Genomic DNA, 27,685 nt, shown 5'->3' with positions numbered 1-27,685 from the left:
CCTGGCTCTGAGTTTCTGTCACTATTTTTCAAGTCATTGCAGGCTTTGTTTTAAGTTCCTCCTCCTGCCACCTAGCCCAAGCCCCTAGCGTCTTTCACCTAAATTATTGCAGGGGCCTCCTAACTGGTCTCCTGGCTACCACCCTTTGCCTGGAGTCTGTTCTCCACACGGTAGCCATCGCATCTCTGCACAAAAGCCTCTGCATTCCCATCACACTCTCAGAACTTATCTGAAGTCCTTGTAGCAACCTGCAAGGGTTTGCATCATCTGCCACCCCCACTCCCTATGCAAACTCAGGTTCCCCCTTATGCACTCCACTCCAGTCGTTGCAGAGCTGGTCCTCAAAAAAGCGGAGCACATTCTACCTCCGAACCTTTGCATTTGCTGTCCCCTTTCCCTAGAACTCCTTTCCTCTGATATCTGTATGTCTGCTCCCTCACTTCATTCAGTTCTTTGCTCAAATGTCACTTTGTCGGAGAGGGATGCTCTGACCATCCACCATAAAATAGCGACCTCTGCCACCTAGCATTCCCCACCCTCTTTCCTCTGTTTATGCCCCCTTAGTGCTCAGGCTCTTATCACCACCTGATAGACTTTATACACACATACATGCATATTTAATTTGTCCTCCTCAACTAGAATGAAAGCTCTATGAGGGCAAGGGCTTTGATTTGTTCAGTTTATCCCCCATACCTAGAACAATGCCTACATGTAGTAGGGACTTCATATATACTTGTTCACTGAATAATGAATGACTGAAGCTGACAATTCTTTCTTTCTTTCTTTTTTTCATGAGGAAGATTGGCCCTGAGCTAACGTCTGTTGCCAATCTTCCTCTTTTTGCTTGAGGAACATTATCTGTGAGCTAACATCTGTGCCAATCTTCCTCTATTTTGTATGTGGAATGCCACCACAGCATGGCCTGATGAGTGATACGTAGGTGTGCACCTGGGATCTGAATCTGTAAACCCCAGGCCACCAAAGCAGATTGCACAAACTTAACCACTACACCACCGGTCCGGCCCCTAACAATTCTTTCTCTCTCTCTCTTTTTTTTTTTTTTGAGGAAGATTAGCCCTGAGCTAACTACTGCCAATCCTCCTCTTTTTTCTGAGGAAGACTGGCCCTGAGCTAACATCCATGCCCATCTTCCTCTATTTTATATGTGGGACGCCTACAACAGCATGGCTTTTTGCCAAGCGGTGCCATGTCCTCACCCAGGATCTGAATCGGCGAACCCCGGGCCACCGAGAAGCGGAACATGAGAACTTAACCGCTGCGCCACCTGGCCTGCCCCAAATTATTTCTTTTGAAGAGGCAAAATATAAATAAAATAAAATGAATTCTTGGGGCCGTCCAGGTAGTGCAGTGGTTAACTTCCCTTGCTCCGCTTCAGTGGTCTGGGTTTCGCCGGTTTGGATCCTGGGTGCAGACCTACACACTGCTTGTCAAGCCATGCAGTGGTGGCATCCCACATAGAAGAACTAGAAGGACATACAACTAGGATATACAACTATGTACCAAGGGTGAGGGGAGGAAAAAAAAAGAGGAAGATTGGCAACAGATGTTAGCTCAGGGCCAATCTTCCTCACCAAAACAAAAACAAAAACAAAGAAAAGGAAAGGAATTCTTGGCTGCTCACAATTCTCTCATTTTTCCACCTGAGCTTCTCCATAATTATTTGGATAACATCCATAAAGTGCTTTGATTTTCTGGAGAACTGAAAGCTCTAAGCAAAACCAGGATGTGCCATTTTTTCAGATATATAAAATCTTTTATTTTAGACTTGTTAGCGTGGATGGAAATTTGCATGTGGTATTTGGATTTTTAAAGGTAAGAAATGATTTAGGCATATGCTCCTATCATTCTGAAGAATTCTTGTTATTGACTCAAAACATAATTGTGTAAGAGGCAATTTGTGTAGGCAGAATATTCATTGGTGTAAAAAAGTAGAGTAAAGTTGTCAAGTATGTTTAGTTAATTAAATCTATGTGCATGTTCCTTATTCATTTATATCATAAAAGCAATATTTTGATAAATATTTAGAGTATTAAATCAAATTAATTCTAGTGATGTACAAGGTAGAGTTAGAAATGGGAAATTGGCTAATAATGAGGGTATCTCATCAGATTTCTGTATGATGATAAAACCTTTACAAAGCATTTCTATTTCTGCCACAGATTGGGTTATGCAAGAATCTCCCATGCTGGACTGAGTGACTCTGAAATTCAGATGGCTAAATTTAGCATCCCTGATGACCCCGTTGATTATAGAGACAACCAGAAAGTGGTCACAGACCCCAGGGAAGTTCCTGAGAAAATTCATTTCAATCCCAGGTGAGTGAGTTCCTTTATGTTGTAGACTACAGTTACGAGGCAATGCATCCCCTCTAGGGACCTAAATATTATCCCACCATGAGCTACAAGTTATATTTGGTTCTGGAGGTTCATTCAGGTAAGCGAGCTCATGGTAAAGATGATCAAAGCCTGCTTGGGTTGAAGTGATGGTCTCTGCTTTCTGGGGCAGAGAACCGTGTTACAGGACCAAGCTCAGGCCAAAAGATCACATCAGCATCATCCTCGCCATCACCGTCCTTAGCACCATATTTGAGTGTTCTGTGTCCCAGACCCTGTTCAGTGCTCTGTGTCTTATCTCGATTAATCCTCGTTGGGTTGGTACTCTTGTTATCCCCATTTTATAGGTAAAAAAGCTCAGGCTGAGGAACGTGAAATAACTTCCCTAGGGTTACGTGGCCAGTGCCGGACAGAGCCACGTGGGAAGAAAGCCTCTTAGCATCGCTGGCTTGCTGTGACTCTCAGCGCTGGCTGCACATTAGACTCACTTGGAGAGCTTTTAGAAACTACCACTTCCTGGGCCCCACCCTAGACCAATTCATCAGCATCTCTTTGTTGTCTGGGCTTTGGGGTTTGAAAAATCTTTCCAGGTTATTCTAATGGGCAGTTAGTGTTGAGACTGTGGCGAGCGGATAATTCGTTTCCATTGCAGATAGTCTACCGTGTGAAATATGTTGGGTTTTGTTTAGTTTTAAATAGAGATTATCTGAGAAGTCCATTTGCAGTAAAACATGTGATTTGGAGTACGTGCGCTTTTCTCCTCCCATGACTGGATAATGAGAGGAAACGTTTGCACAAAACCAAACCCAGAACATGTCCTATCCATTACTATTATTTGACATTTCTACTACTCTTACCAGCTAATGGCTCTAGAGACTTCTCAGACATCATTTTGTTTGGGGGAAAAATGACATTTATCCATTCTCTTTTTCTTCCTTGTCTCTCTTTACAACAAGAAAAAACTGTACCAAAGTGTGGGCAGTGAATGTAAGGAGAGCTGTAACCCAGCCTTGATTTGCTTCCGTTCCTGTATTTGATCTTGCCCTGTGTAGCGAGTGCAATGGAGTTGTGAAGTGCATGGGCTCTGGGGTCAGGCTGCCCCGTGCAAATCCTCACTCTTGCCAGTGAACAGCTGTGTCACTGTGGGCAACTTGTTTAACCTCTCCAAGCCTCAAATCTCTCATCTACCAAAAGGGAAAAATAGTAGTGGCTAACTCTTAAAGTTAGTTGAGGTTTGAGTGACACATAAAGTTCTTAGAATAGTGTGTGGTGAATGCTCAGTAGCCAGCAGCTGCAATAGCAGCAAAGTATTTGTAGCAGTAACAGTAGAAGTAAAATAAAACGTTTCCTTTTTGGGGCCAGCCTGGTGGCACAACGGTTAAGTTTGCATGTTCCGCTTTGGTGGCCCAGGGTTTGCTGGTTCAGATCCCGGGTGCGGACATGGCACCACTTGGCACGCCATGCTGTGGCAGGTGCCCCACATAGAAAGTAGAGGAAGATGGGCAACGGATGTTAGCTCAGGGCCAGTCTTCCTCAGCAAAAAGAGGAGGATTGGCAGCAGATGTTAGCTCAGGGCTAATCTTCCTCAAAAAAAAAAAAAGTTTCCTTCTTTATGTTGATTGAGGTAAGTTTTTTTTACATTTTATTTATTTATTATTTTTAATTAATTTATTTATTTTCGGCTGTACATCATAATATATTTCAAATTCTGTGTAGATTACGTCATGTTCACCACCTGAAAACTAATTATAGTTCATACCCTCACATGTGAGCCTAATCACCCCTTTTGCCCTCCCCCCTTCCCCCTTCCCCTGTGGTAACCACCAATCCAATCTCCAGTGCTATGTGTTTGTTTCTTGTTGTTTTTATCTTCTACTTATGAGTGAGATAATATGGTATTTGACTTTCTCCCTCTGACATATCTTACTCAGCAAAATAGCCTCAAGGTCCATCCATGTTGTCACAAATGGCCGGATTCCATCATTTCTTATGGCTGAGTAGTAGTCCATCGTGTATAAATACCACATCTTCTTTATCCATCCATCCCTTGATGGGCACCTAGGTTGCTTCCAAGTCTTGGCTATTGTGTATAATGCTGCAACGAACATAGGGGTGCAAGTATCCTTACGCCTTTGTGTTTTCAGGTTCTTTGGGTAAATATCCAGCAGTGGGATAGCTGGATCATATGGTAGCTCTATCCTTAGTTTTCTGAGGATACTCCATACTGCTTTCCATAGTGGCTGTACCAGTTTGCAATACCACCAGCAGTGTAACAAGGGTTCCCTTCTCTCTACATCCTCTCCAACATTTGCTGTTTCCTGTCTTGTTAATTATAGCCATTCTGACCGGAGTGAGGTGATACCTCATTGTAGTTTTGATTTGCATTTCCCTGATAGCTAGTGATGTCGAGCATCTTTTCATATGCCTGTTGGCCATCCGTATATCTTCTTTGGAGAAATCTCTGTTCAGATCTTTTGCCCATTTTCTAATTGGATGTTGAGCTGTATTAGTTCTTTGTATATTTTGGATATTAACCCCTTATCTGATATATGGTTTGCAAATATCTTCTCTCAATTGTTAGGTTGTCTTTTCGTTTTGTTGATGGTTTCCTTTGCTGTGCAGAAGTTTTTTAGTTTGATGTGGTCCCATATGTTCATTTTTTCTTTTGTTTCCCTTGCCCGGTCAGATATGGGACTTGAAAATATGCTGCTCAGACCGATGTCAAAGAGCGTACTGCCTATGTTTTCTTCTAGAAGTCTCATGGTTTCGGGTCTTACATTCAAGTCTTTAATCCATTTTGAGTTGATTTTTGTGCATGGTGTAAGGGAATGGTCTACTTTCATTCTTTTGCATGTGGCTGTCCAGTTTTCCCAACACCACTTATTGAAGGGACTCTGCTTTCTCCATCGTATGCTCTTGACTCCCTTGTCGACTATTAGCTGTCCATAAACGTGCAGGTTTACTTCTGGGCTCTCAGTTCTGTTCCATTGATCTGTGTGTCTGTTTTTGTGCCAGTACCATGCTGTTTTGCTTACTATGGCTTTGTAGTATAATTTGAAATCAGGGAGTGTGATTCCTCCAGCTTTGTTCTTTTTTCTCAGGACTCCTTTGGCTATTCGGGGTCTTTTGTTGTTCCATATAAATTTTAGGATTCTTTGTTCTATTTCTGTGAAAAATGTTGTTGGAACTTTGATAGGGATTGCGTAGAATCTATAGATTGCTTTAGGAAGTATGGGCATTTTAACAATCTTAATTCTTCCACTCCAAGAGCGCGGAATATCTTTCCTTTTCTTTGTGTCTTCTTCGATTTCTTTCAACAATGTTTTATAGTTTTCGGTGTACAGATTTTTCACCTCTTTGGTTAAGTTTATTCCTAGCTATTTCTTTTTGTTGCAATTGTAATTGGGATTGTATTCTTAATTTCTCTTTCTGCTACTTCATTGTTAGTGTATAGAAACCCAACCGATTTTTGTATGTTGATTTTGTATCCCGCAACTTGACTGTGTTCCTTTATTGTTTCTAAAAGTTTGTTAGTGGGATGTTTAGGGTTTTCTAGATATAAAATCACGTCATCTGCAAAGAGTGACAGTTTCACTTTTTCTTTTCTAATGTGGATCCCTTTTATTTCTTTTGCTTGCCTGATTGCTCTGGCTAGGACTTCCAATACTATGTTAAATAAGGTGGTGACAGTGGGCATCTTTGTCTGGTTCCTGTTCTTAGAGGGATAGCTTTCAATTTTTCTCCATTGAGAATGATATTTCCTGTGGGTTTGTCGTATATGGCCTTTATTATGTTGAGGTATTTTCCTTCTATACCCATTTTATTTAGAGTTTTTATCATAAATAGATGCTGTATCTTGTTAAATGCTTTCTTTGCATCTATTGAGAGGATCATGTGATTTTTATTCTTCATTTTGTTAATGTGGTGTATCATGTTGATAGATTTGTGGATGTTGAACCATCCCTGCATCCCTGGAATGAAACCCACTTGATCATGATGTATGATCTTTTTAATGTATTGTTGTATTCGATTTGCTAGTATTTTGTTGAGGATTTTTGCATCGATGTTCATCAGTGATATTGGCCTGTAATTTCCTTTTTTTGTGTTGTCCTTGTCTGGTTTTGGTATCAGGATAATGTTGGCTTCATAGAAGGAGTTAGGAAGCTTCCCTTCCTCTTCAATTTTTTGGAAGAGTTTGAGAAGGATAGGTATTAAGTCTTCTTTGAATGATTGGTAGAATTCACCAGGGAAGCCATCTGGTCCTGGACTTTTATTTTTGGGGAGGTTTTTGATTGCTGTTTCAATCTCCTTACTGGTGATTGGTCTATTCAAATTTTCTGCTTCTTCTTGGTCCAGTTTTGGAAGGTTGTATGTGTCTAATAATTTATCCATTTCTTCTAGATTATCCAATTTGTTGGCATCTAGCTTTTCCTAGTATTCTCTTATTATCTTTTGTATTTCTGAGGTGTCTGTTGTAATCTCCCCTCTTTCGTTTCTGATTTTATTTATTTGAGCCTTCTCTCTTTTTTTTCTTGGTGACTCTAGCTAAGGGTTTGTCAATTCTGTTTATCTTTTCAAAGAACCAGCTCTTGGTTTCATTAATTTTTTCTACTGTTTTTTCAGTCTCTGTTTCGTTTATTTCTGCTCTGATTTTTATTATTTCCTTCCTTCTGCTGATTTTGGGCTTTGTTTGTTGTTCTTTTTCCAGTACCTTTAGATGCGCTTTTAGATTGTCTATTTGAGATTTTTCTTCTTTGTTGAGGTAGGCCTGAATTGCTGTAAACTTCCCTCTTAGAGCCACTTTTGCTGTATCCCACAGATTTTGGCATGTCGTGTTTTCATTTTCATTTGTCTCCAGGAATTTTTTGATTTCTTCTTTGATTTCTTCATTGACCCAATCATTGTTCAGTAGCATTTTGTTTATCTCCACATTTTTGTGGCTTTTCTGGTTTTCTTCCTGTAGTTGATTTCTAGTTTCATACCTTTGTGGTCAGAAAAGATGCATAGTGCTATTTTAATCTTCTTAAATTTATTGAGACTTGTTTTGTGGCCTAATGTGTGATCACTTCTGGAGAATGTTCCATGGGCATTTGAAAAGAATGTGTATTCTGTGGTTTTTGGATGGAATGTTCTGTATATATCTAAGTCCATCTGGTCTAATGCGTCCTTTAAGGCCAGTGTTTCCTTATTGATCTTCTGTTTGGATGATCTGTCCATTGGTGTAAATGAAGTGTTAAAGTCCCCTACTATTATTGTGTTACTATCTATTTCTCCTCTTATGTCTGTTAATAATTGCTTTATATATTTAGGTGCTCCTATGTTGGGTGCATAGATATTTACAAGTGTTATATTTTCTTGTTGGATTGTTCCCTTTATCATTATGTAGTGCCCTTCTTTGTCTCTTGTTACAGTTTTTGTTTTTGTTTTAAAGTCTATTTTGTCTGATACAAGTATTGCTACCCCTGCTTTCTTTTCTTTGCTATTTGCATAGAATATCTTTTTCCATCCTTTCACTTTGAGTTTTTGAGTGTCTTTAGGTCTGAAGTATGTCTCTTGTATGCAGCATATATATGGGTCTTGTTTTTTTATCCACTTGGCCACCTTATGGCATTTGATTGGAGCATTTAGTCCATTGACATTTAAAGTAGCTATTGATAAATATGTATTTATTGCCATTTTGTCCCTATTTTTTTTTCTGAGTGTTTTAGTAGTTCTTCTCTGTTCCTTCTTTTTCTCTTGCTCTCCTCCCTTGTGTTTTGATGGCTATCTTTAGTAATATGATTGATTTCTTTTGTCTTACTTTTTTTCTTGCTCGTTATAGGTTTCTGATTTGTGATTACCATGAGGATCCTATTTAATATTCTATGCATATAACAGTCTGTATTGAGTTGATAGACTCTTTAGCTCGACCTCTTTTAAAAGCTCTACTTTTTCACTCCCCTCCTCCCACATTATATGTTTTTCAAATCATATATAGTCTCTTGTTTAGTGTTTGTCTATCCATTACCCTCTTATCATTGAAATAGGTGATTTTAGTACATTTGTCGTTTAACCTTCATATTATCTTCACAGGTAGTCGATCTGCTACCTTAACTGTATTTTTACCTTACAAGTGATTTTATTGCCTGGTTTTTTGTTGTTGTTGTTTTGTTTTTTTAATAATTTTTTTAAATCTCTATTTGTGGTCATTGCTTTCCCCCTTAAATAAGTCCCTTCAGCATTTCTTGCAGAGCTGGTTTCTTGGTGATAAACTCCTTTAATTTTTGCTTGTCTGGGAAGCTCTTTATCTCCCCTTCCATCCTGAATGACAACCTTGATGGATAGAGTATTCTTGGCTGTAGGTCTTTTCCTTTTAGCACTTTAAATTCGTGCCATTCTCTTCTCACCTGTAGGGACTCAGCTGAGAAGTCTGCTGATAACCTGATGGGTTTCCCTTTATATGTCACTTGTGGCCTTTCTCTTGCTGCTTTTAGGATTCTCTCTTTGTCTTTCATTCTTGACAGTTTAATTATAATATGTCTTGGTGGGCCTCTTTGGGCTTATCTTGTTTGGAGCTCTCTGTGCTTCCTGAATTTGGATGTCTGTTTCCTTCCTCAGGTTAGGAAAATTTTCATCTATTATTTCTACAAATAAATTTTCTGCCCCTTTGTCTCTCTCTTCTCCTTCTGGGACACCTATAATCCAAATGTTAGCACACTTGATATTGTCCCAGAGTTCCCTTAGACTGTTGTCATTCTGTCTAATTCTTTTTTCTCTTTTCTGTTCTGCTTGGGTGATTTTGAGGTAACTTCTTAAATGGAAGCTGGAAGATCCGGGAAGAAAAAAAATTTCCCTATTTCCTTATTCTTCATTTACCAGGAGTGTGAGAAATCCAAATAAAATATTTTAGGGGCTGGCCTGGTGGCACAGCAGTTAAGTTTGCATATTCCACTTCTCAGCAGCCCAGAGTTTGCCGGTTCAGATCCCAGGTGCGGACATGGCACTGCTTAGCATGCCATGCTGTGGTCGGCATCCCACATATAAAGTAGAGGAAGATGGGCATGATGTTAGCTCAGGGCAGGCTTCCTCAGCAAAAAAGAGGAGGACGGGCAGTAGTTAGCTCAGGGCTAATCTTCCTCAAAAAAAAAAAATTTTAGGCTGATCAGATCTGCAGCTTGATCCACACCAACTGTGAAGGGAGCTACATCTGCTTTCCCACTCAGTTTACTTATGAGAATAACAGAAGCATAAGTAGGACTCCTGCCTTACTTTTAAAATTCCTTCTTACAAAATATATACATATGAAAATTTATAAAATAGAAACAAGGAATACTAAGTTCACCAAAAATCCCATTCCTTTATTCAACAAATATTCACTGAGTACCACGATCCCAGCACCATGCCAGGCCTTGTGCTAGATACTGAGGACAGAGTAATGAATAAGACCAAGTCTTGTCCTGTGGAGCTTATGTTGCAGTGGGGTGAGAAGCACTTCAAAGGTTATTGCTGGTAATGTTTTTGGATACATCTTTGCTTTTTATATGCAAGTATATCTATATATCACACAATTATCTCACCTTTGTAAGTATCTGAACATATATACATATATGTATGCATATGTGTATGTGTAGTCAGTCTATTTGTTAATCTGGTTTCTTTCATCCAAATAGTATATGATGAATTCCTTCCATAATAAAGTATTCTTCTGAAAATATTTTTTTTAATATTATGCTATTTTATTAATATTTATTTTTCCTTTTTTTGTTTTGTTTGGGCAAGGGAGATCAATGTTTTTGTTTTTGTTTTTGTTTTTGAGAACAATTAGCCCTAAGCTAACATCTGCTGCCAATCCTCCTCTTTTTGCTGAGGAAGACTGGCCCTGAGCTAACATCCGTGCCCATCTTCCTCTACTTTATACGTGGGACGCCTGCCACAGCATGGCTTGCCAAGTGGTGCCATGTCCGCACCTGGGATTCAAACCAGCGAACCCCAGGCCACCAAAGCAGAACATGGGCACTTAACCACTGCGCCACCAGGCTGGTCCCTGAAAATATTTTTAATGATTGCATAATAGTCCATTGTGTGGATGTACCAAACTTAGCTAACCAATTTAGCTGTTTTTGCACATTTATTCTTTCATTATTATAGAGACTCTTCCAGCGGCTCCTTATTATATCTTTGGGTATATCTTTGATTACTTCCTCAGGACTCAGTTCTAGTCATGGAATAGCAGACGGAAGGTTATGCAAAATTTTAATATTCTTTATTATTGTTTTGAGATGAGAAAGTAAACAGAACTCCTCTCTTCTACAGTATGGAGGTTACTTGAATATTGCAGTTTCTGATAAAGAAGAGAAAGTCAATGGCTTCGTGTGCTCAGGTCTTAGCTTCCTTCATATTTCGTCATACCAACCAGAGCTATATAATTAAATAATTATTCATCAGGAGAGTAAACCATTAATCTGTAGCACCTGAACACTTCTAGAAGCCTTAGAACTTGAAATTGTGCCAAAATAGATTCTATATATGTGTAAATGTAACATGAATAACATTTCAGGTGTCACCATCACTTTACCTATAAAATGAATATTATTCAAACTGATGACTAGAGAGAAAATCCAGACTTGTTTTTCACCAATATCTTCCGCCAATAATTCTTAAACAGCTGTGCTTTTGGAATGATCCATAACCATGGGAAGAGGCCTTCGAAGGCTAAAATTTTAGTTTGCCTTTCCCATATGCATGAATCCTTTATTTCTTTGCTATTTTATAAGTTGATCACATCTCTCCTGGTCTTATGATAGATAAGCAAAACCACAATAGATTATGGTTGAAATTTGACATAAGAACATAGTTTTCTGAATGGTGTTTACATGCCAATTACTTTTTTTTAGGTTTGGATCCTACAAGGAAGGACACAATTTTGAGAACAACCATCATTTTCATATGAGTACTCCCAAATACTTTTTATGAGCTATTTAAAACAAGAATTCATTGACTGGGCAAGTCTAAGGAAAACAAAAGTATGCAAGATAAAAAGAAGAGATGAATGAAAGTGGGAAACCACATACAAAGAATGAAAAATATGCTATCTATACAGGGGGATAATCCATCAATTTATAAAATATATTGTGTAATAAAAGCATTTCTCCAAGTTGTTTTCCTTAAGTTTTTGATAAAAAATAGAATATGGGGGTAATATAAGAAAGTTTTGCTATTAGAGATAAAACAATAAAAGTGTCTTACCTTCTTAATGCTTAAAAATAGAAAATTGATTTATTGATGAGCTAGAAGGACTACTCACAAAAGTCAAGCAGACTTAAATCCTTCTTGGGACAAAGGAGGAAAAAAATGTTTAAAGATCAAGACTACTTGTTAGAAGAAGACGTGTATATATAGCCATTGCTGACCCAGCAGCAGCAGCACCATGCCCCTCACCGTCCTTCTCTGAGCTCTGGTGGAATCATCTGTCTTTCCTCCCAAACTTATATCACTCCCCACATGACACGCTGTTCTGTTGTCTCCGGTCAGTCAGGCCACCAGATGTCAGGGAGCACACCTCAACACACACAGGGGTCCCACAGAGTGAATTTCTTTTTTTGGCATTCAAGGCTTTTTTTTTTTTTTTTTTTGAGAAAGATTAGCCCTGAGCTAACATCTGCTGCCAATCCTCCTCTTTTTGCTGAGGAAGACTGGCCCTGAGCTCACATCCATGCCCCTCTTCCTCCACTTTATATGTGGGACACCTACCACAGCATGGCTTTTGCCAGGTGGTGCCATGTCCGCACCCAGGATACAAACCGGCGAACCCCTGGCCACCAAAGCAGAATGTGTGCACTTAATGGCTGCGCCACTGGGCCAGCCCAAGGCTTTATTTAAAAAACTATTTTACTAAGGTCATATTGGCTTATGACATTGTGTACATTTCAGGTGTACATTATTATATATCAGTTTCTGTATAGACTGCCTTGTGTTCATCACCAATAGTCTTGTCTTTCTCTGTCACCATAGATGTGTGCCCCTTTACCCCTTTTGCCCTCCCCTCACTCCCTTCCCCTCCGGTAACCACTAACCTGTTCTTGTCCATGCATTTGTTTATCTTCCACATATGAGTGAAATCATGCGGTATTTGTCTTTGTCTGACTTATTTCACTTAGCATAATACCTTCAAGGTGCATCCATGTTGTTGCAAATGGCACGCTTTTGTCTTTTTTTATGGATGAGTAGTGTTCCATTGTGTATATATACCACATCTTCTTTGTCCATTCATCTGTTGATGGGCGTTTGGGCTGCTTCCACATCTTGGCTATTGTGAATAATGCCGCGATGAACATAGGGGTGCATAAATGTCTTTGAATGTTGATTTCATCCTCTTTGTATGAATACCCAGAAGTGGACTAGCTGGATCATATGGTAGTTCTATTTTTAATTTTTTGAGACATCTCGATACTGTTTTCCCTCGTGGCTGCACCAGTTTGCATTCCCACCTGCAGTGTAATTTTCTTCCCCAAACCTAGCAGGTCAGTGATGGGGAGAATCCGACCCAAGAGCACCGTCTCCACAGGGAATAGTGATTTGACTGTTGTTCAGGGAGGCACATAACATCTTACAACTGGAAAGGGCTCTGAATGTTGTTTTATCATTTTGGGCAGAGATAAAAATTACAAGAGAATTTGCAAAGGTTTTATGTTGCAGTCTCAGGTTCCTTGGATCTATTTAGTAAACACATTTTGAGCACACTGCCGTATGTAAAACATTACATCCCAGTGATGGTTTTAAAAATATATCCACAAATGATTTGGCACTTCCTTCAAAAGCTGGAACCTAATTCACCTCTTTTTGAATTTGGGCTGGACTTAGTGACCCACTTCTGGTGAAAAAAATAAAGTGAAAGAGATGACATGCAACTTCCAAGCTTAGGTTAAAGAAAAATATTGTGGCTCCTGCCTTAATTCTCACCCTCTTGGCTCTGGGAGAAGCCAGCCATGTCCTGAGCAGCCCTGTGGAAAGATGGTGAGGACCTGAGGCCTCTTCTTGCCAACAGCCATGTGAATGAGCCACCGTCGACGTGGAACCTCCAGCCCCAGCCACATTTCAGATTGTACTTCAGCCCCAGCGGACATCTTGACCTAAGCCCAACCATCTAGTTTAGCCGCTCCTGAATTCTTAACAGATAATAACTATTGTTTTAAGCCAACTGTGTATTGGGGTAATTTGCTATGCCTCTATAGATAACTAATACAGTCCTGAACCTATTCATATTTGAGAAACTTTGAGAGCCCGACAACAACAAATGTATTTACTTAGTGTCTCTTATATCCATAGTACTGTGCTAGGCACGTGGTGGCAGTAGCAGGTGTCACTTAACTGAAAAGACATTGCCCTTTCCTCTGGATCCTAATTGCCAAGTTCGGGAGACAGAAAGATACAAAGACAGCTTGAATGGTAACTACTGACTGTTGACACTCTATTGAGCCAAGTACTTTAGCAACATCATCTCTGACAACAATACTGTAAGGTTATGTAACCCAGATGCCAACTGGGGTCTCCTTACGTTTCAGCTCTGGATAAGATGGCCAGAACCCCGATTCCACTTCCTCCTGAACACAGTGTCCTCCCCAAGATTTCTGTGAATTGTGGGAAGTTAAGGGCAAGATTCACATTTTTACGGTCACTTCTCTCACTGATCTCCTTCTACTGTCACAGTTCAGTTCATAGGTGGTCTTACTCTTGCATTTCTCACATTTGGATTATGCTACAATGCAAGGTAAATACAAGGAGAGAATGCATTTAATGCACCTAGCCAGTGCCCAGCTCTCAGGAGGTGCTTAGTATTTCCCAAAGTTCTGGGAGGCAGATCCACACGCAGACAGCAAGTGCCGTCTCTACTGTGCCCAGCAAACGTAGAATCAGTTCTTTCCTTGACTTCCTCAAAACAAAGAAGAACAAAACACTCTCACCGTGTGTTTTAGTGGGTAGCGTATTTTACTGAACGTTTGGGAAGACAGAGAGGGGATTTACATTACGAAAACTCAAAACGTCTTCGAACACCATAACCTGATACTCCCTTGATTTACAAATCTTTTGTCTCCACATCGTGTAGTTTAGGCATCTCCCTCTTCTCTGGTTTTCCATACCTCCTCCAAATTTCTATTAATTTGTAATGCAAATCAGATTAACTATCTTTCTCTCGTCTTTTCTTTTAAGGGTTGATACTTCCTGCACTGAAAACATTTTCCGTTACTATTAACCAGCTCCGGGAGGTGAGCGTGTGGGGAAGAGAGCAGTGTCCTACGTTGACTTCGCTTGTAACCAGTGGGATGACTTAGCCAAAAGCAGTCTGCTCTTAAATATCTTGACTGCCCTCTAAGCTGTTGAAAGAAAGGTCAGCATTTGGAGGGGAATAACAACATTAGTAATAACAGTAACAATAATGTGTGAAAATCAGGTAGTGATAGAGTAATAATAATAATATCAATAACCACAAGATGAATAACAAGAGAATGAAACTGTTAACAATGATAATAATACCTTGCATTTAAGAAGTTATTATGACGTTAAAACGCTTCCAAATATGTCATCTGTTTTCACAGATAACCCTCACAACAGCCTTGTGTGGGAGGTAGGTATTATTATCCTCATTTTACTGATGAGGAAACTAAGGCACACCAAGGTCAAATGACTTGCCCAAGGTTGTACAAGTAGTTGAGTCAAGAAGGAAACCCTGAGGGCCAGCCCTGTGGCTGAGTAGTTAAGTTCTCACGCTCCGCTTCAGCAGCCCCGGGTTTCGCCGGTTCGAATCCTGGCCGTGGACATGGCACTGCTCATCAGGCCATGCTGAGGTGGTGTCCCATATGTCACAACTAGAAGGACCCACAACTAAAAATTCACAATTATGTACCGGGGGGTGTTGGGGAGAAAAAGGAAAAATAAAATCTTTAAAAAGAAAAAAAGAAAAGAAAAAGCCCTGGTCCCCTGACTCTCAGACCTGTGCTTTTTCCATACAAACACCATTCTGCCTCTATATCTAAACCAAAGCCAAGAAGTTCTGTATGATGAGTCATTGTACAAAAGGGGTTTCCATAAGAGGGACTGGACGTGCCCTACATTCTTTCATTTGGAGGGACAAGTTGTAATGGGCCATCCAATCTCTGCTTAAGTCTATTGGGTCACAAAGGCTCCATATTTGGGGTAAAGTTTGTGGCCATGAGTAAAGCTGCCCTCTGTGTGAAGTAAGCTGAAATCAGTTCACAGTTCACTGTGACCATGGTTTATTACCAAGATTTTTTTTTTTTGGAGGAAGATCAGCCCTGAGCTAACTACTGCCAATCCTCCTCTTTTTGCTGAGGAAGACTGGCCCTGAGCTAACATCTGTGCCCATCTTCCTCCACTTTATATGTGGGGCGCCTACCACAGCGTGGCATGCCAAGCAGTGCCATGTCTGCACCCAGGATCCGAACCCAAGAACCCTGGGCTGCCGAAGCAGAATGTGCGAACTTAACAGCTGTGCCACCAGGCCAGCCCCCAAGGTTGTTTTTTAATTGCCCTTCAGAAGTTTTATATCAATTTTTACTAGTAAATACTGTTTAAGAAACTGCCTCTGAGTTAAAAATTACACCTTAGAGAATATATTAGAGAATATATATATCAAAATTTAATTACAGAAAACAAAGTTAGACGATAGGTATTAGTATTAATTATATAATTAATGATTAACATTAATCATGCTAATGGTATTATGAGATATTGTATTTTTTGAATACTGTTTTATTTATTACATAAAGCATTATTACAATTAAGTCTCACCGTGGATCACAATTTTTATCAATAAAAAATAACTTTGCTCTCCTAAGTGCTTTTTTTCTTGAATTCTACATTTATAGTAACATTTCTCCCTTCATTTCTTTTCGTTTGAGTGTATTTGCTATATTTTCTCATCACTTCCCTTTATTAAAACTTTCTCTTTTTTTTGTTTTTCTTTTGTTTTGTTTTTTAAGGAAGATTAGCCCTGAGCAAACATCTGCCACCAATCCTCCTCTTTTTGCTGAGGAAGACTGGCCCTGAGCTAACATCTGTGCTCTGTGCCCATCTTCCTCTACTTTCTTTTTTTCTTTTTTGAGGAAGATTAGCCCTGAGCTAACTACTGCCAGTCCTCCTCTTTTTGCTGAGGAAGACTGGCCCTGAGCTAACATCTGTGCCCACCTTTCTCTACTTTCTATGTGGGACACCTGCCACAGCATGGCTTGACAAGCAGTGCATAGGTCCGTACCCAGGTTCCAAACCAGCGAACCCTGGGCCATTGAAGCAGAACGTATGAACTTTGCCGCGCCACCGGACTAGCCCCCAACCTTGCACTAGTTCTAACAGAAAGTACATGGAGGATGGGTATTATGTAATCCCCTTTAACCTGATGGGGATTATTCCAATGCAAGCATAGTAACTCAGAGTGCCTCTAACCCTTTCAGCCTGGCACATGCTTGCCGTTGTTGAGTCCGGAGGTAAAATAAAGATTCTGCTGTTTTGGGTGGGGTGGGGGTGTGGCTGACCACAGTTTCTCTGATTGCTCAGCCCTTTTGAGAAGACCCTTGGCCTGCCTTGGAGTAGGAGGCTAAGGCTGGTGGGAAATTGGTGGGAGGGCAGGTTGCCATCCTGAGAACTCAAGGGGACGGCTTTGGAGACTTGGATGATGTGGTTGAACTTGAAACGATTGGTAAACGAGTATAATCTGTCCATCCAGCAAAATACAGCATGCTCTTAACTCTCCCCACTTTTAAGGTCTCTGAGGAAATCGGTAGATTAGAAATGAAACCGATTCTGTGGAAGTTTACAGTTCTTGTTAGTGATAACACCAGAGTCCATATTCTATAATTGGATCCAGGAGGATTTGATTCCTCTTCAGTTCCAGTTTACTTTGTAGGGAAGGAAAGTGTCCAGATGCCTTGTGTTTGCAATGCTTCCTAGTAGAGTAAACACCGTATAAACATTTCTCTGGGCTTTTTTTCTTTTTCTTTTTTGGCACAACAGAAATGTTCTAACCATATCTCTGTAAACATTTTTTATCATTTCGGGCAGTTTTCCACTTAGATTTTTTTTTTCCTTTAAAAAATTTAGCTAGCTAGCAAGATGTTGAATATGGTTTTTGTTTTCTTTTTTTCTAGATTCTCTTTAAATTTAAGATGAGAATTCATCTGTTTCTTGAGTATGTCCTTAGGGGGACAGGTATTATGGACTGAATGTTTCTGTCCCCCCCAAATTCATATTTTGAAATCCTAACCCCTAATGTAGTGGTATTAAGTGGTGGAGCCTTTGAGAGGTAATTAAGTCATGAGACTGGAGCTGTCATGGGTGGGATTAGTGGCCTTATAAGATGAGACATGAGAGCTTTCTCTCTCTGCTCTCCGCCATATGAGGATACAAGGAGAAGATGGCCACCTGCCAATCAGGGAGGGGGCCCTCATCAGATACCGGATCTGCCGGCACCTTCATCTTGTACTTCCAGGTCTCTGGAGCTGCGAGAAATATTTACTGCCATTCGGTCTGTGGTAGTTTGTTACAGCAGCCCAACTGACTAGGAGAACAGGTCTGATAACACAGTGACGCCCAGCCTGGGGTGGGAGTGGTCTGTAGAGTGAGGAAGGCATTTCTCCAGGGGAAAACGAAAACTTGCAAATCTCTCCCCCTACTTTGCAGTGGACATACTCTTCACAGTTGATGTCTCCTCCGCTCTGGAGACCAAGGTCTTTTCTTCCCTAGCTGCTCGTCAGCCAATTTTCCACTTAGAGCAATCTGGCAGTTCAAGAGTTGTGTCCTCTTGGCTCCCATTTCCTGTTTGTTTTTTGAATTCCAGTACACTTTTTAGATGATCAGATAGATTCCAGGGACCATGGAAGAGACAAGACAAAAGGGAAAAGTGCTTATCTGCTGTATTGTGGACTGGTGAATTTATCCTATTTTATACAGTTGGGTCAGTAGCTATTTTCATTCCCATGTATTTGGGAAGCATCTGATTATTTTAGCTATAGCTTCCTCTGAGCTAATAACCCAGTCTCTCTCTTTTCTCTCTCTCATAGTTAGATTACCTTAATCTGTACCAAGGAGTTCTAGAAGAGTTAATGCCTTGAGCTGCCTTCATTATGTGAGCAGCTAATAGGAGCAGTAATCTAGTTAAGTAATTTCAGAGTAAAGACATTAAAGAAGACTCTAGAATGAGAACCACTTAGTCAAACATTGATTGATAACACAAATAAGCAGACACCCTTCATAAACTGTAATTTTTCCCTGCACTCAATTTTTAGGCATAAGAGGCAAATCATAAGAGAGCATGACCATTTCGGAATCCTGGAATTCATAATCACAGGGCGGGAAGGGAACCTAGAGATTATGTCAGTCAGCTCTCTCGTTCTGCACGTGAGAAAACTGAATTCAGAGGCACTAGGTGACTTACACAAGGACACAGCTAAATAATAGAGAAGCTGGAACGAGAATAGTTTTCTTGACTGCCTGTTCCAGCATGCTACCTTCCATATGATATTGCCTCTTATAAAACTTGGTGGGGAAAGCATTTCCAGGGTCTTTCATGAGGATCTGATAGGTAGTCCAAATCTCTACACCATGGAAACCGGTGTTCCAAATTGAGTTGTCTATCTGTCTTAACGTGTCTCAGATACACAGACATTGCCCCAGCCCTGAACTCACCACCCTACTGGGACCTTCCATCTGCATCCATTTCTCCCCACCCTGAACCCCCACTAGTGCAGTGTCCGTATCTCCAGTGGAGATGCCTTTCCCACCCACTTCTTTGACCTCATTTCTCCCCTTCACTTTATTAGTCCTAGTGTCAGCATCTCTGTGGAAATTCTACCTCCCCACACCTTGTGAGGTCCCCTGACCAGAGGAGCCCGAGCCCACTCGCTGGCTAACTTTGTCACTGAGAGTTTCCCTGGCTGGCCGGTTGGCTATTAGAATTCTCCCCGCTCCCTCACTCTCCCTCCCTCTTCCACCCCTCCAATGTCATTCCCTTCTTGAGGATCTCGTCTCTGCTGGAGGCTAGACAGACAGAGACTCAAGCTCCTTCTCGTGTCTAAGGACGTTTAGCTCCCTCTACCCACAGCTGGGCTCCTTCTTTGAGGTCAGGGTCTACTTCTGCCCTTGCCTTGGTTCCAGTGACTTATTTGAAGGATTAGGTCAATGTTCTCCAAACGTTTTGATGTGTGCAGCCCTATCAAAAAAAAAAAAAATTGGAACATGCACTCTCAATATATTTACTTATAACTTATACACATGTACTACTATAAATCCATAAATCAAATGTACATAAAGCTTTGTTTCTCTCCAATATTTCTGGATAAAAAGAAATATAAATAGAAGTTGTAATAGGTTCTCCTTGTATGTCCTCTCTTGTCCTGCCACTCCCCTAAATTGCTGAATTGGGCAGTGGATAATCTGGGAGCCACACATGAGATAAGTCTGTGTTCGGCAATAGTAATAATAATTGCTGCCACTTTTTGAGCACTTGCTGTATGCCGGTGGTGGTCTAGGGGTTAAGATTTGGCACTCTCACCCCCATGGCCTAGGTTCATTTTCCAGTCAGGGAACCACACCACCTGTCTGTGGGTTGTCATACTGTGGCTGAGTGTTGCTGTGATGCTGAAAGCTATGCCACTGGTATTTCAAGTACCAGCAGGGTCACTTATGGTGGACAGGTTTCAGCAGAGCTTCCAGACTAAGACAGACTAGGAATAAGGACCTGGCCACCCACTTCCAAAAACGTTGGCCATGAAAACCCTATAGATAACAGTGGAGCATTGTTTGGTATAGCCTGGAAAGTGCGACAATAGCACAAAAAGACCAGGCAGGGTTCCTCTCTGCTGTACACAAGGCCAATGGGAATTGGAATCGACGGGACAGCACTAACAACAACGAACTGTGTGCCAGGTATGGTACCGAGACTTTACAGAAAATGTTGCGTTGAGTTTTTGTAGGAGCTCCATGTGGTAGGCACTACTGAGTCTCATTTTATTGTTGAACAAACTGAGGCTTAGAGATGCTGAGCTTTGCCCACTGTTGTCGCTAGAGCAGGTTGTTGCAAGAGCAGGGCAGAATCAAAGCTAGTTCTCTCTGACTTGAAGCCCGTCTTAGTCTCTGTGCCCTGCTGCTTCAGGGACCCACAGCAAACATTTGTTGAGTGCTAGGCACTGTGCTGAGGCCCAGACATACACAGGGCTCAGGGATGCAGACCCTGTCCTCTTCAAGCTGCCACCTTCATGGGCTCTGACATCCTCAGGGCTCCCTAGATCTGACGAAAAGGGTTGGATAGTGTTGAGTATATTTTATGAGGCTTTAAGAAAAAGAATCTGTGAATAGAATTGGTTATGGGAATTGTTTTTAAACCTTAAAATGTATAACTATGGAGTATTCTAGCACATTTGGAATTCTATTGGCTTTGTGTCTTGGAATCTTATTATTGTTTACAGCATTATCTCAATGGGAAAATGCATTTTAAGTTTCAAATACTCAACTTTAAATTAACTTTTCACAATCTTTTCAAGAATTTGGATTTCCTGAATGACTTACTAAGGCAAGAAAGTTACTACAGCGTTTTGGAAAGATTTTCAACAGGAAGCATTGAGGAAATTTTCAAATAATTAGAGTACCATGTTCTTTGAATATCCTGGTTAATTGAGATTATTATTTCAAAATGCTCTGAGGTGAATATGTTCACAGGAAAAGAAAACAAATCATTGTTCCGAATTCCTTAACGAAATGAATAACTTAAAGCCCGATGGTGTATTCTTTCCTCAGCTGGAGTTTGCATTAGGATCCCTTACTCACAAAGCTCTGGCCCTCATCAAAGTAAAGAACTAGAAGTTGAATGTATTTCTTTTCATGTCTACCACTGTCACAGATGGCAACTGACTTAGCATCCCCAAACAGAAATTACAAATGTCACAAAAATTAATTGTAAACACCTGTGTTCAGAGACTATGTTTTTGCATAATATTGACAAAATATGTCGCTTTTGTAGTTTACAAGTCCTTTTCTATCTACAGTTTCTTTTTGATCGTCATAGTCATCTTTTTTATCTAATGTTCTGATTATCTATTACTGTATAATAAACTATGTCTCATGATTTTGTGGGTCAGAAATTTGGGCAGAACCTGGCTGGACAATCCTGTTCCATGACTTTGGCACTGACGGGGGTCATTGCTGGCATGTGGATGGTGGCTGTGCTGGACCAGAGGGTACAAGCTGGCTTTACTTACATGGCAGTGCCCAATGAGGATGGCTGGAAGGATGGACTCAGCTGAGCCCCTTAGCTATTTTCTCCATGTTGTTGGGTTGTTGGACTTTATATATGGCAGCTCAGAGCTCCCAAAATGAATATTCCAGGAGGGAGAAAATGGAAGCTTCCAGAAGAGTAAGGCCTAGGCTCATAAATTGGAATAATGTCACTTCTACTATATCCTATTCACCAAAGGAGTTGCTAAATCCAAGGATAGGGAACCATGACCCCACCTCTCAATAGGAGAGGTGTCAGAAAGTGTGTGGCCATCTTTAATCTGCCACAGCTAGATTTCAGGAGGTGTTATTTGCATTTTCCAGATGAGGAAACTAATACTCAGACTAATTGAGTTGACTTGTCCAGAATGGCACATCTAGTAAGTAGGGGAAGGTGGGACATACCCCAGGACTGCTGGTTCCAAGGCCAGTATATATATCTTGTTGGACTCAAAGAAATATCTTTTGAACAACATAATATGCTAACACTGCTTCTTGTTGCTCCTCCTCTTTTAAAAGTTATTGGGAGAGTGGGGCTGGCCCGGTGGTATAGTGGTTAAGTTCACATGCTCTGCTTCGGTGGCCCAGGTTTGTGGGTTTGGACCTATACACCGCTCATCAAGCCATGCTATGGCAGCGACCCACATACAAAATAGAGGAAGATGGGCACAGATGTTAGCTCAACAACAATCTTCCTCAAGCAAAAAGAGGAAGACTGGCAACAGATGTTAGCTCAGGGTCAACCTTCCCTACACAGACACACACACACACACAAGTTATTGGGGGCATCCAAGGCATCTGAGGTCCCAGAAGGGCCCTCAAGTATTTGTGTTTCTGATGGTACGTGTTCCCAGTGTCTCTATTTTCCAATTTGACCTATTTCCTTTATGAGGCAGGAATGAGATGAGGTGCAAGATAGAAAGGGTGGAAGACTTTCCATAAGATTTAGATAGATAATTGCAGTAGCTCCAGATGCTGCCCTTAGTGTATGCTGCTGGATTAATATTAGCTTGAGTTCTGAGCAAGCAAGGGGCGTAACCTGTGGAAGAAGCACCATTTATATGAAATTCATGGGGATGGGAAACTAGTCAGGAAATATATACCTATGGGGCAAAGAAATAAGTACGAGCCATTTTGTTGACCAATATAAATCAATCCTTTGGAATCTGGCTTTAAATGGAGACATTATCCAACAAAAGCCGAGCGTGTTTCACAGCAGTTTTCCTGTACACTATAAATGGCTTTTTGAAAAGCACCTCCCAGTACATGACATTTGCTCTATCGCTCAGATTTGGTCACAGGAAATCCTGAGGTTATCTCTGGTAGAAGGCGCTTTGTCTTGACTAATAAGCTGTGCTTCCACTTTCCTTTATCAGCATTTCAAAAGATGCTTCTTTTCTCTTCCAGTGAAGCAATGGCTGTATTAACCCTCTCCTTTTCTCTTATTACAGTTGAGCCTTTTGCTACATTATATAATATTATTTTATATTATAATATTATTAATTATATGTTATTTTACTTATATATAATTATACTGCTGTAATAGCCTATTGCTATTGCTACTATAGCCTATTTCTATAGTGTCCTTTAGATTTAAATTTATGCGCCGAGTCTTTCAAACACCGTGTCTCTCCTCTTTCAAAGTGCTGGGATATGTTTCATTGACTGCATATAAACCTGCTCCATTTTTCACCAAACAGTAAAAGCACTGAAGAAATCTACAAAAGGACCTGGAAATCTACATCATATGTGAGCAGGGAAAAATTCCCTTCTAAGTGCTTCTGAATGTAATCATGCTGAACAGCATGTCGCTTACGCAGAGCCAGGACTTCAAAGTAACAGCAAAATTAAAGTTCAATCAAAGCATCGTTCACTCGGAACATTTTTGCTTTGTGGATATCAAGTACCACGTCTACTTGCAGTGGCTAGAATTTCCATAAAAGGAACAACAGGAGTGCTAGATTGCATTTCCTAAAAGTGATGGTAGCTGTTAACACAAAGGGAAAGGAATTAAAGCAGAGGAGAGATGATAGGAGTAGAGCCAGAGGAATATGAAAGGCAGAGTGCACTTGAGCACTATGGGGGAACATTAGTGGGACTGTGAGCTGCGCTCATCTGATGTGTCCCTTTATTATCTCCTTTATACCCAATTTCTGCTGTTTGGAAATCTATGATTTATGAAGTGCCACCTAGCTTGCCTCTCTGGAAATGAAAGCCAGCGTGGCTCAGCGTAGTGCCGTGGTTTCCAAAATGGGTTTTTTTTTTTAATCGTGGGGTTGTATGAGACAATTATCCGGGGTGCAGGAAAAGTATGAATTAGAATGACTATTTAGTTCCATAGTATTTTAGTGTTTTAAATTTCTATTGTGGGGTTATGCTTATTGCAATGCTATTGAGGGTGAGGTCCATCACAGACAGCATCCGTGTCACCTGGGAACCGGTTAGAAATGCAAATTCTTGAGTCCTGTCTCAAACATACTGAATCTCTGAGCTCTAGGGGTGGGGCCCGATGATCTGTGCTTGAACAACTCTCCAAGTGATTCTGATTCCCCCTAAAGTTTGAAGAGCTGACTGGTTTCTAACGTATATAACATATTTATAAATAAATATACGCATATGGAGATGCACTCAGAAGTTTTTACTGATGGGGTGCTCAAATCAAAAAGTTTGAAGATGATGCTGTGGTAGAAATGTGCTGCCTCAAGAACCACAGATTCTCTTCTCCCCTTTTGTTTCTATTTTGCTAATTAACCTTGGGGTGGGGAGGGTCAGTCAGATTCTTTTACTTCCTGGGTGAGCTTAAGCAAGTTACCTAATCACTCTGGAAAATGAGAATAAAATGCGATGTCACTCTCTCGCGGGACTGTTCTGAGAGTTCAATGAGCTCATGTACCTGGAAGCACGTAGTTAGCCTTGAGCACAACATGGATGCTCGGTTCCTCTTTTTCCCTGTGGGCTGTGGACCCTGGAGCATAGCAGTTTAAGCTCTTCTGCCTATTGAGGTAGATCTATTAGTCTCCAGACAATCAGTATGTTATATGTGTGGAAGCCAAAAAAATCTCTTACAATCTACAGACTATAACCTGATGTATTACACTTTGTGAAGCCTTGACATAAGAAAGGTAAAGGGGGCAGCAAATGAGTTTATTCAAAATATTTACCCTTTCCAAGAGTTGCATGTGATTTTCCATCAAAATCCAAGCTGCAGAGAATAGCAGCGTCGGTGATGCTGTAGACTGTAACAGCTCAGAATCACACTGCTGTGAGGAACAGCTAGGAAAACCACGTTACTGATTATCCTGACAGAGCCAGTAGCCTCTGCCTTAAGCTGTGCATGCTTCAGCCTGGCAAGTGGACACAGTTGAGTTAGTTCATGGGAGATGATGAAAAGTGTTGGCCAAAGCTTTCCCTAAGAGACCTGGGAAGTGCTCCTAACCTTTAGTGTTTGTAAGAATCACCTGGACAGCTTGTGAAATCGGCACATTTCTGGGCCTCACCCCCAGAGAGTTTTGTTCTATTGGTATGAAGGGGACCTAGGAATCTGCTTTGTTAACAAGTTTCCCAGGTGATTCTTCTGCAAGTGGTTCACGCAGAAGAGAATTTATATGCCCTGAATCGCAGATGTTTTTGAGCTGATAATCACTTTAGAGCTCATTTGGTGTACAATTTCTTAACCTTTTTCCCTTCGTAAGAGCCAAGACAATTACCATTAAGATAAATGCATGACGCTTTCTCATTAATCTATTCACATTTGACAAAACCACAAGTGTTGGGAAGGACTAAAAAATGCCACAACTATTAGCAGCAGTAATTCACGACAGACTAAGCAGCAATAAGATTACGTTTTACTCATTTCCCTACTGTTGAACTTAACACCAGCTCTCAAGAAAACTTCTCAGAATACAAGGCAGAGACAGTAAGTGTTAACACAGGGATGACCTGGAATTCATTCACGTTTTTAAAATAATTCATTAGTAATCTTGAGTACTTTATTAGTAATAGATTTCCTGGTGATACAAATCACAATGAGACATACCATTATGGCAGAACCTGCTAGCTGTCACCTAGAATTTATTTTTCTCTGGTCTCTGTAAGAATCTCCAAATGTTAGTGGGGCACATGGACATCCAGAAAAAAAGATTACGTTTTCCAGCCTCTCTTGCAGCTTGGAGTGATCATGTTCTTGACAACAGGATATAAGAAGAAGTATTGTGTAAGACTGCCAGGCAGTGTCCTTAAAGGGAGGGCCATGCCTTTTCTTCTTTCTGTGGCTGGAATGTGGGGGTGAAAGCTAGAGCAGCCATCTTGGACCATGATGGAGAAAGCATGTGTGGAGGGTAGCAGAGGAAAGAACCAAGTAGAAGAAGCCTGGATCCCTGCAGATGCTGGAGTTGTCATGGGAGTCTTGGGCTGCCTATGTTATGTGTGAGAGAATTGTGTTTCTATCTTGTTTAAGCTATTGTTATTTCTGGCCTTTTGTCACACATTGCAGCCCCAAGTTTGAGAGCCCCTAATCTGGCCAACTTGCTTATTTTTTACATGAGAGCACGAAACCCAGGGGAGGTGAGTGGCTTGATGGAAATTGCATAGCTAGTGAGGCACAGACCTGGAAGTAGAACCTAGGTCTCTTGGTTTCTGGATCAGTTCCCTTTTCACCACCCTAGGCTTTCTCAAGTACACTGTTAGAAGCCATGCCTAGAATTGAGATCATAGTTCTGCAATTGAATCAAGATGATAGACTAAACCCACGTGCCTATCCGCCTCCCGTCGAAAGTCTCATTGAAAAGGTACAGAAAACATTTCTTAAAAGAATAAATCCATAATAGTACGGGAATACAAGAAATGGTATTATTAGCAGATCAGAGATTTTTAGCTTTCCTGGGAATATTACTGAGAAGTTTATGAAAGGTAGAAAATAGATGGGATTGGAACAATGGATGTAGCAGCTTGCTACCTGCGTCCACATCCCCTTGCCTATCTCTGATTTCAGTACCACTCAAGTACGCTCTGCATGTCTCTCCACTTTTCTGCCTCAAGGTTTTCCCAGAAGCAGTGAGAGCTTGAGCAATTCTCCTGGAGGAGTAGGAATGATGGCACTCTTGGAGACCCTTTTCCAACTGAGGCAGGAGCCAATGGATTAAGTCCCCAGCCTTATGTCTTTTGGTTCCAGCAGAGTTGAGCCCCTGATGCCCACGGTAGCCTTGATATTGCACTCTTTATTGGCTTTTCCTCTCTGCTTGTGTCATTTTTCACTACTCTCTTCTCCTTCTTCCTCAGATTGCCTCCTACATAAACTACCTGCCACAAATCCTTGTCTCATGCTCTGCTTTTGTGGGAACTCAAAGTATGACAATGAAGAATCAAGGCCAGAGAAACCACAGCCTGAAACACACGTAGGAGAAAATTACTAAAGAGGTAAGCAGCTTTCCAGGGGTCAAGAGGCACAAAGAACAAAAGGGGGCCTTGAGAACTTATCGGGGTAATTAATTAAAGTTCTTTATTCAGAATACGTGGCTCCATTCAGACTCCCCCTTATATTGAACTTCTAAGTGACTTTTCTCCAGACGAAAGTCTCCCAAAGTACTTTCTAATCAAAGTGAATGTCTATCTGATGTGAGCTCCTAGTATGGGGGCAGGGGAGAGAGAGCAGGGCAGGAAAAGCAAAGCCAGTACATCACAAACCAGGGCAACAGAGGAACAAATGGAAGGGGAGCAGCTGACTTGGTCATTTGGGTCCAAGATTGCTCAGTTTTCAATAATCCCACAGTGGCTTTTGTTCCACCAGGTGCAGCTCCACCTACCCCCTCAAGCTCAGAGGCTTGGTACCCTCAGGCAAGTGAGCGTAGCATCTGAGCCACAGGAGCAGGCAGGGGCCACAAGTCCCACAGGCGACAGGAGAAGGATGGGGCAGAAGGTGGCACTGGTGTCCTGAGAGTCCACCATGCGGATAAACATATGCTGGACAGGGGTCCTTGAAGTTGAAGCCTCTTTGGCCACCAGGCTGCAGAGGGGTAGAATTAAAATCCAAGGAGAGTGACAGGTCCTGACATACATATGACAAGGCTGAGATGGGC

At 41.1% G+C, this 27,685-nt stretch overlaps 1 protein-coding gene across 10 annotated transcripts in view; it reads left to right on the top strand.

Annotated features, from left to right (window-relative positions):
- The window catches only part of CWH43 (cell wall biogenesis 43 C-terminal homolog), a 68,935-nt gene extending 42,019 nt beyond the window's left edge, over positions 1-26,916 (top strand). For 7 of the 10 annotated variants that reach the window (XR_011538757.1, XR_011538758.1, XM_070614984.1 and 4 more), the window contains 2 exons: positions 2,181-2,336; positions 11,228-11,487. Coding sequence is in view for 8 of the 10 variants with exons in the window: in XM_070614984.1 (XP_070471085.1) it covers positions 2,181-2,336; positions 11,228-11,306 (235 nt within the window). In the remaining 2 variants the exon portion in view is untranslated. Of the gene's footprint in view, positions 1-2,180; positions 2,337-11,227; positions 11,488-14,540; positions 14,880-26,648 lie in introns of those variants that run through there. The other 3 variants (XM_070614978.1, XM_070614982.1, XM_070614979.1) reach the window with 2 other exon arrangements.
- The last annotated feature ends 769 nt before the right edge of the window (positions 26,917-27,685 follow it).

Source organism: Equus przewalskii, chromosome 3 (genome assembly GCF_037783145.1).
Source record: "Equus przewalskii isolate Varuska chromosome 3, EquPr2, whole genome shotgun sequence".
Lineage (NCBI taxonomy): Eukaryota > Metazoa > Chordata > Mammalia > Perissodactyla > Equidae > Equus > Equus przewalskii.
Note: the sequence above shows the minus strand (reverse complement) of the source record. Positions and strands in the feature narration are given on the sequence as shown.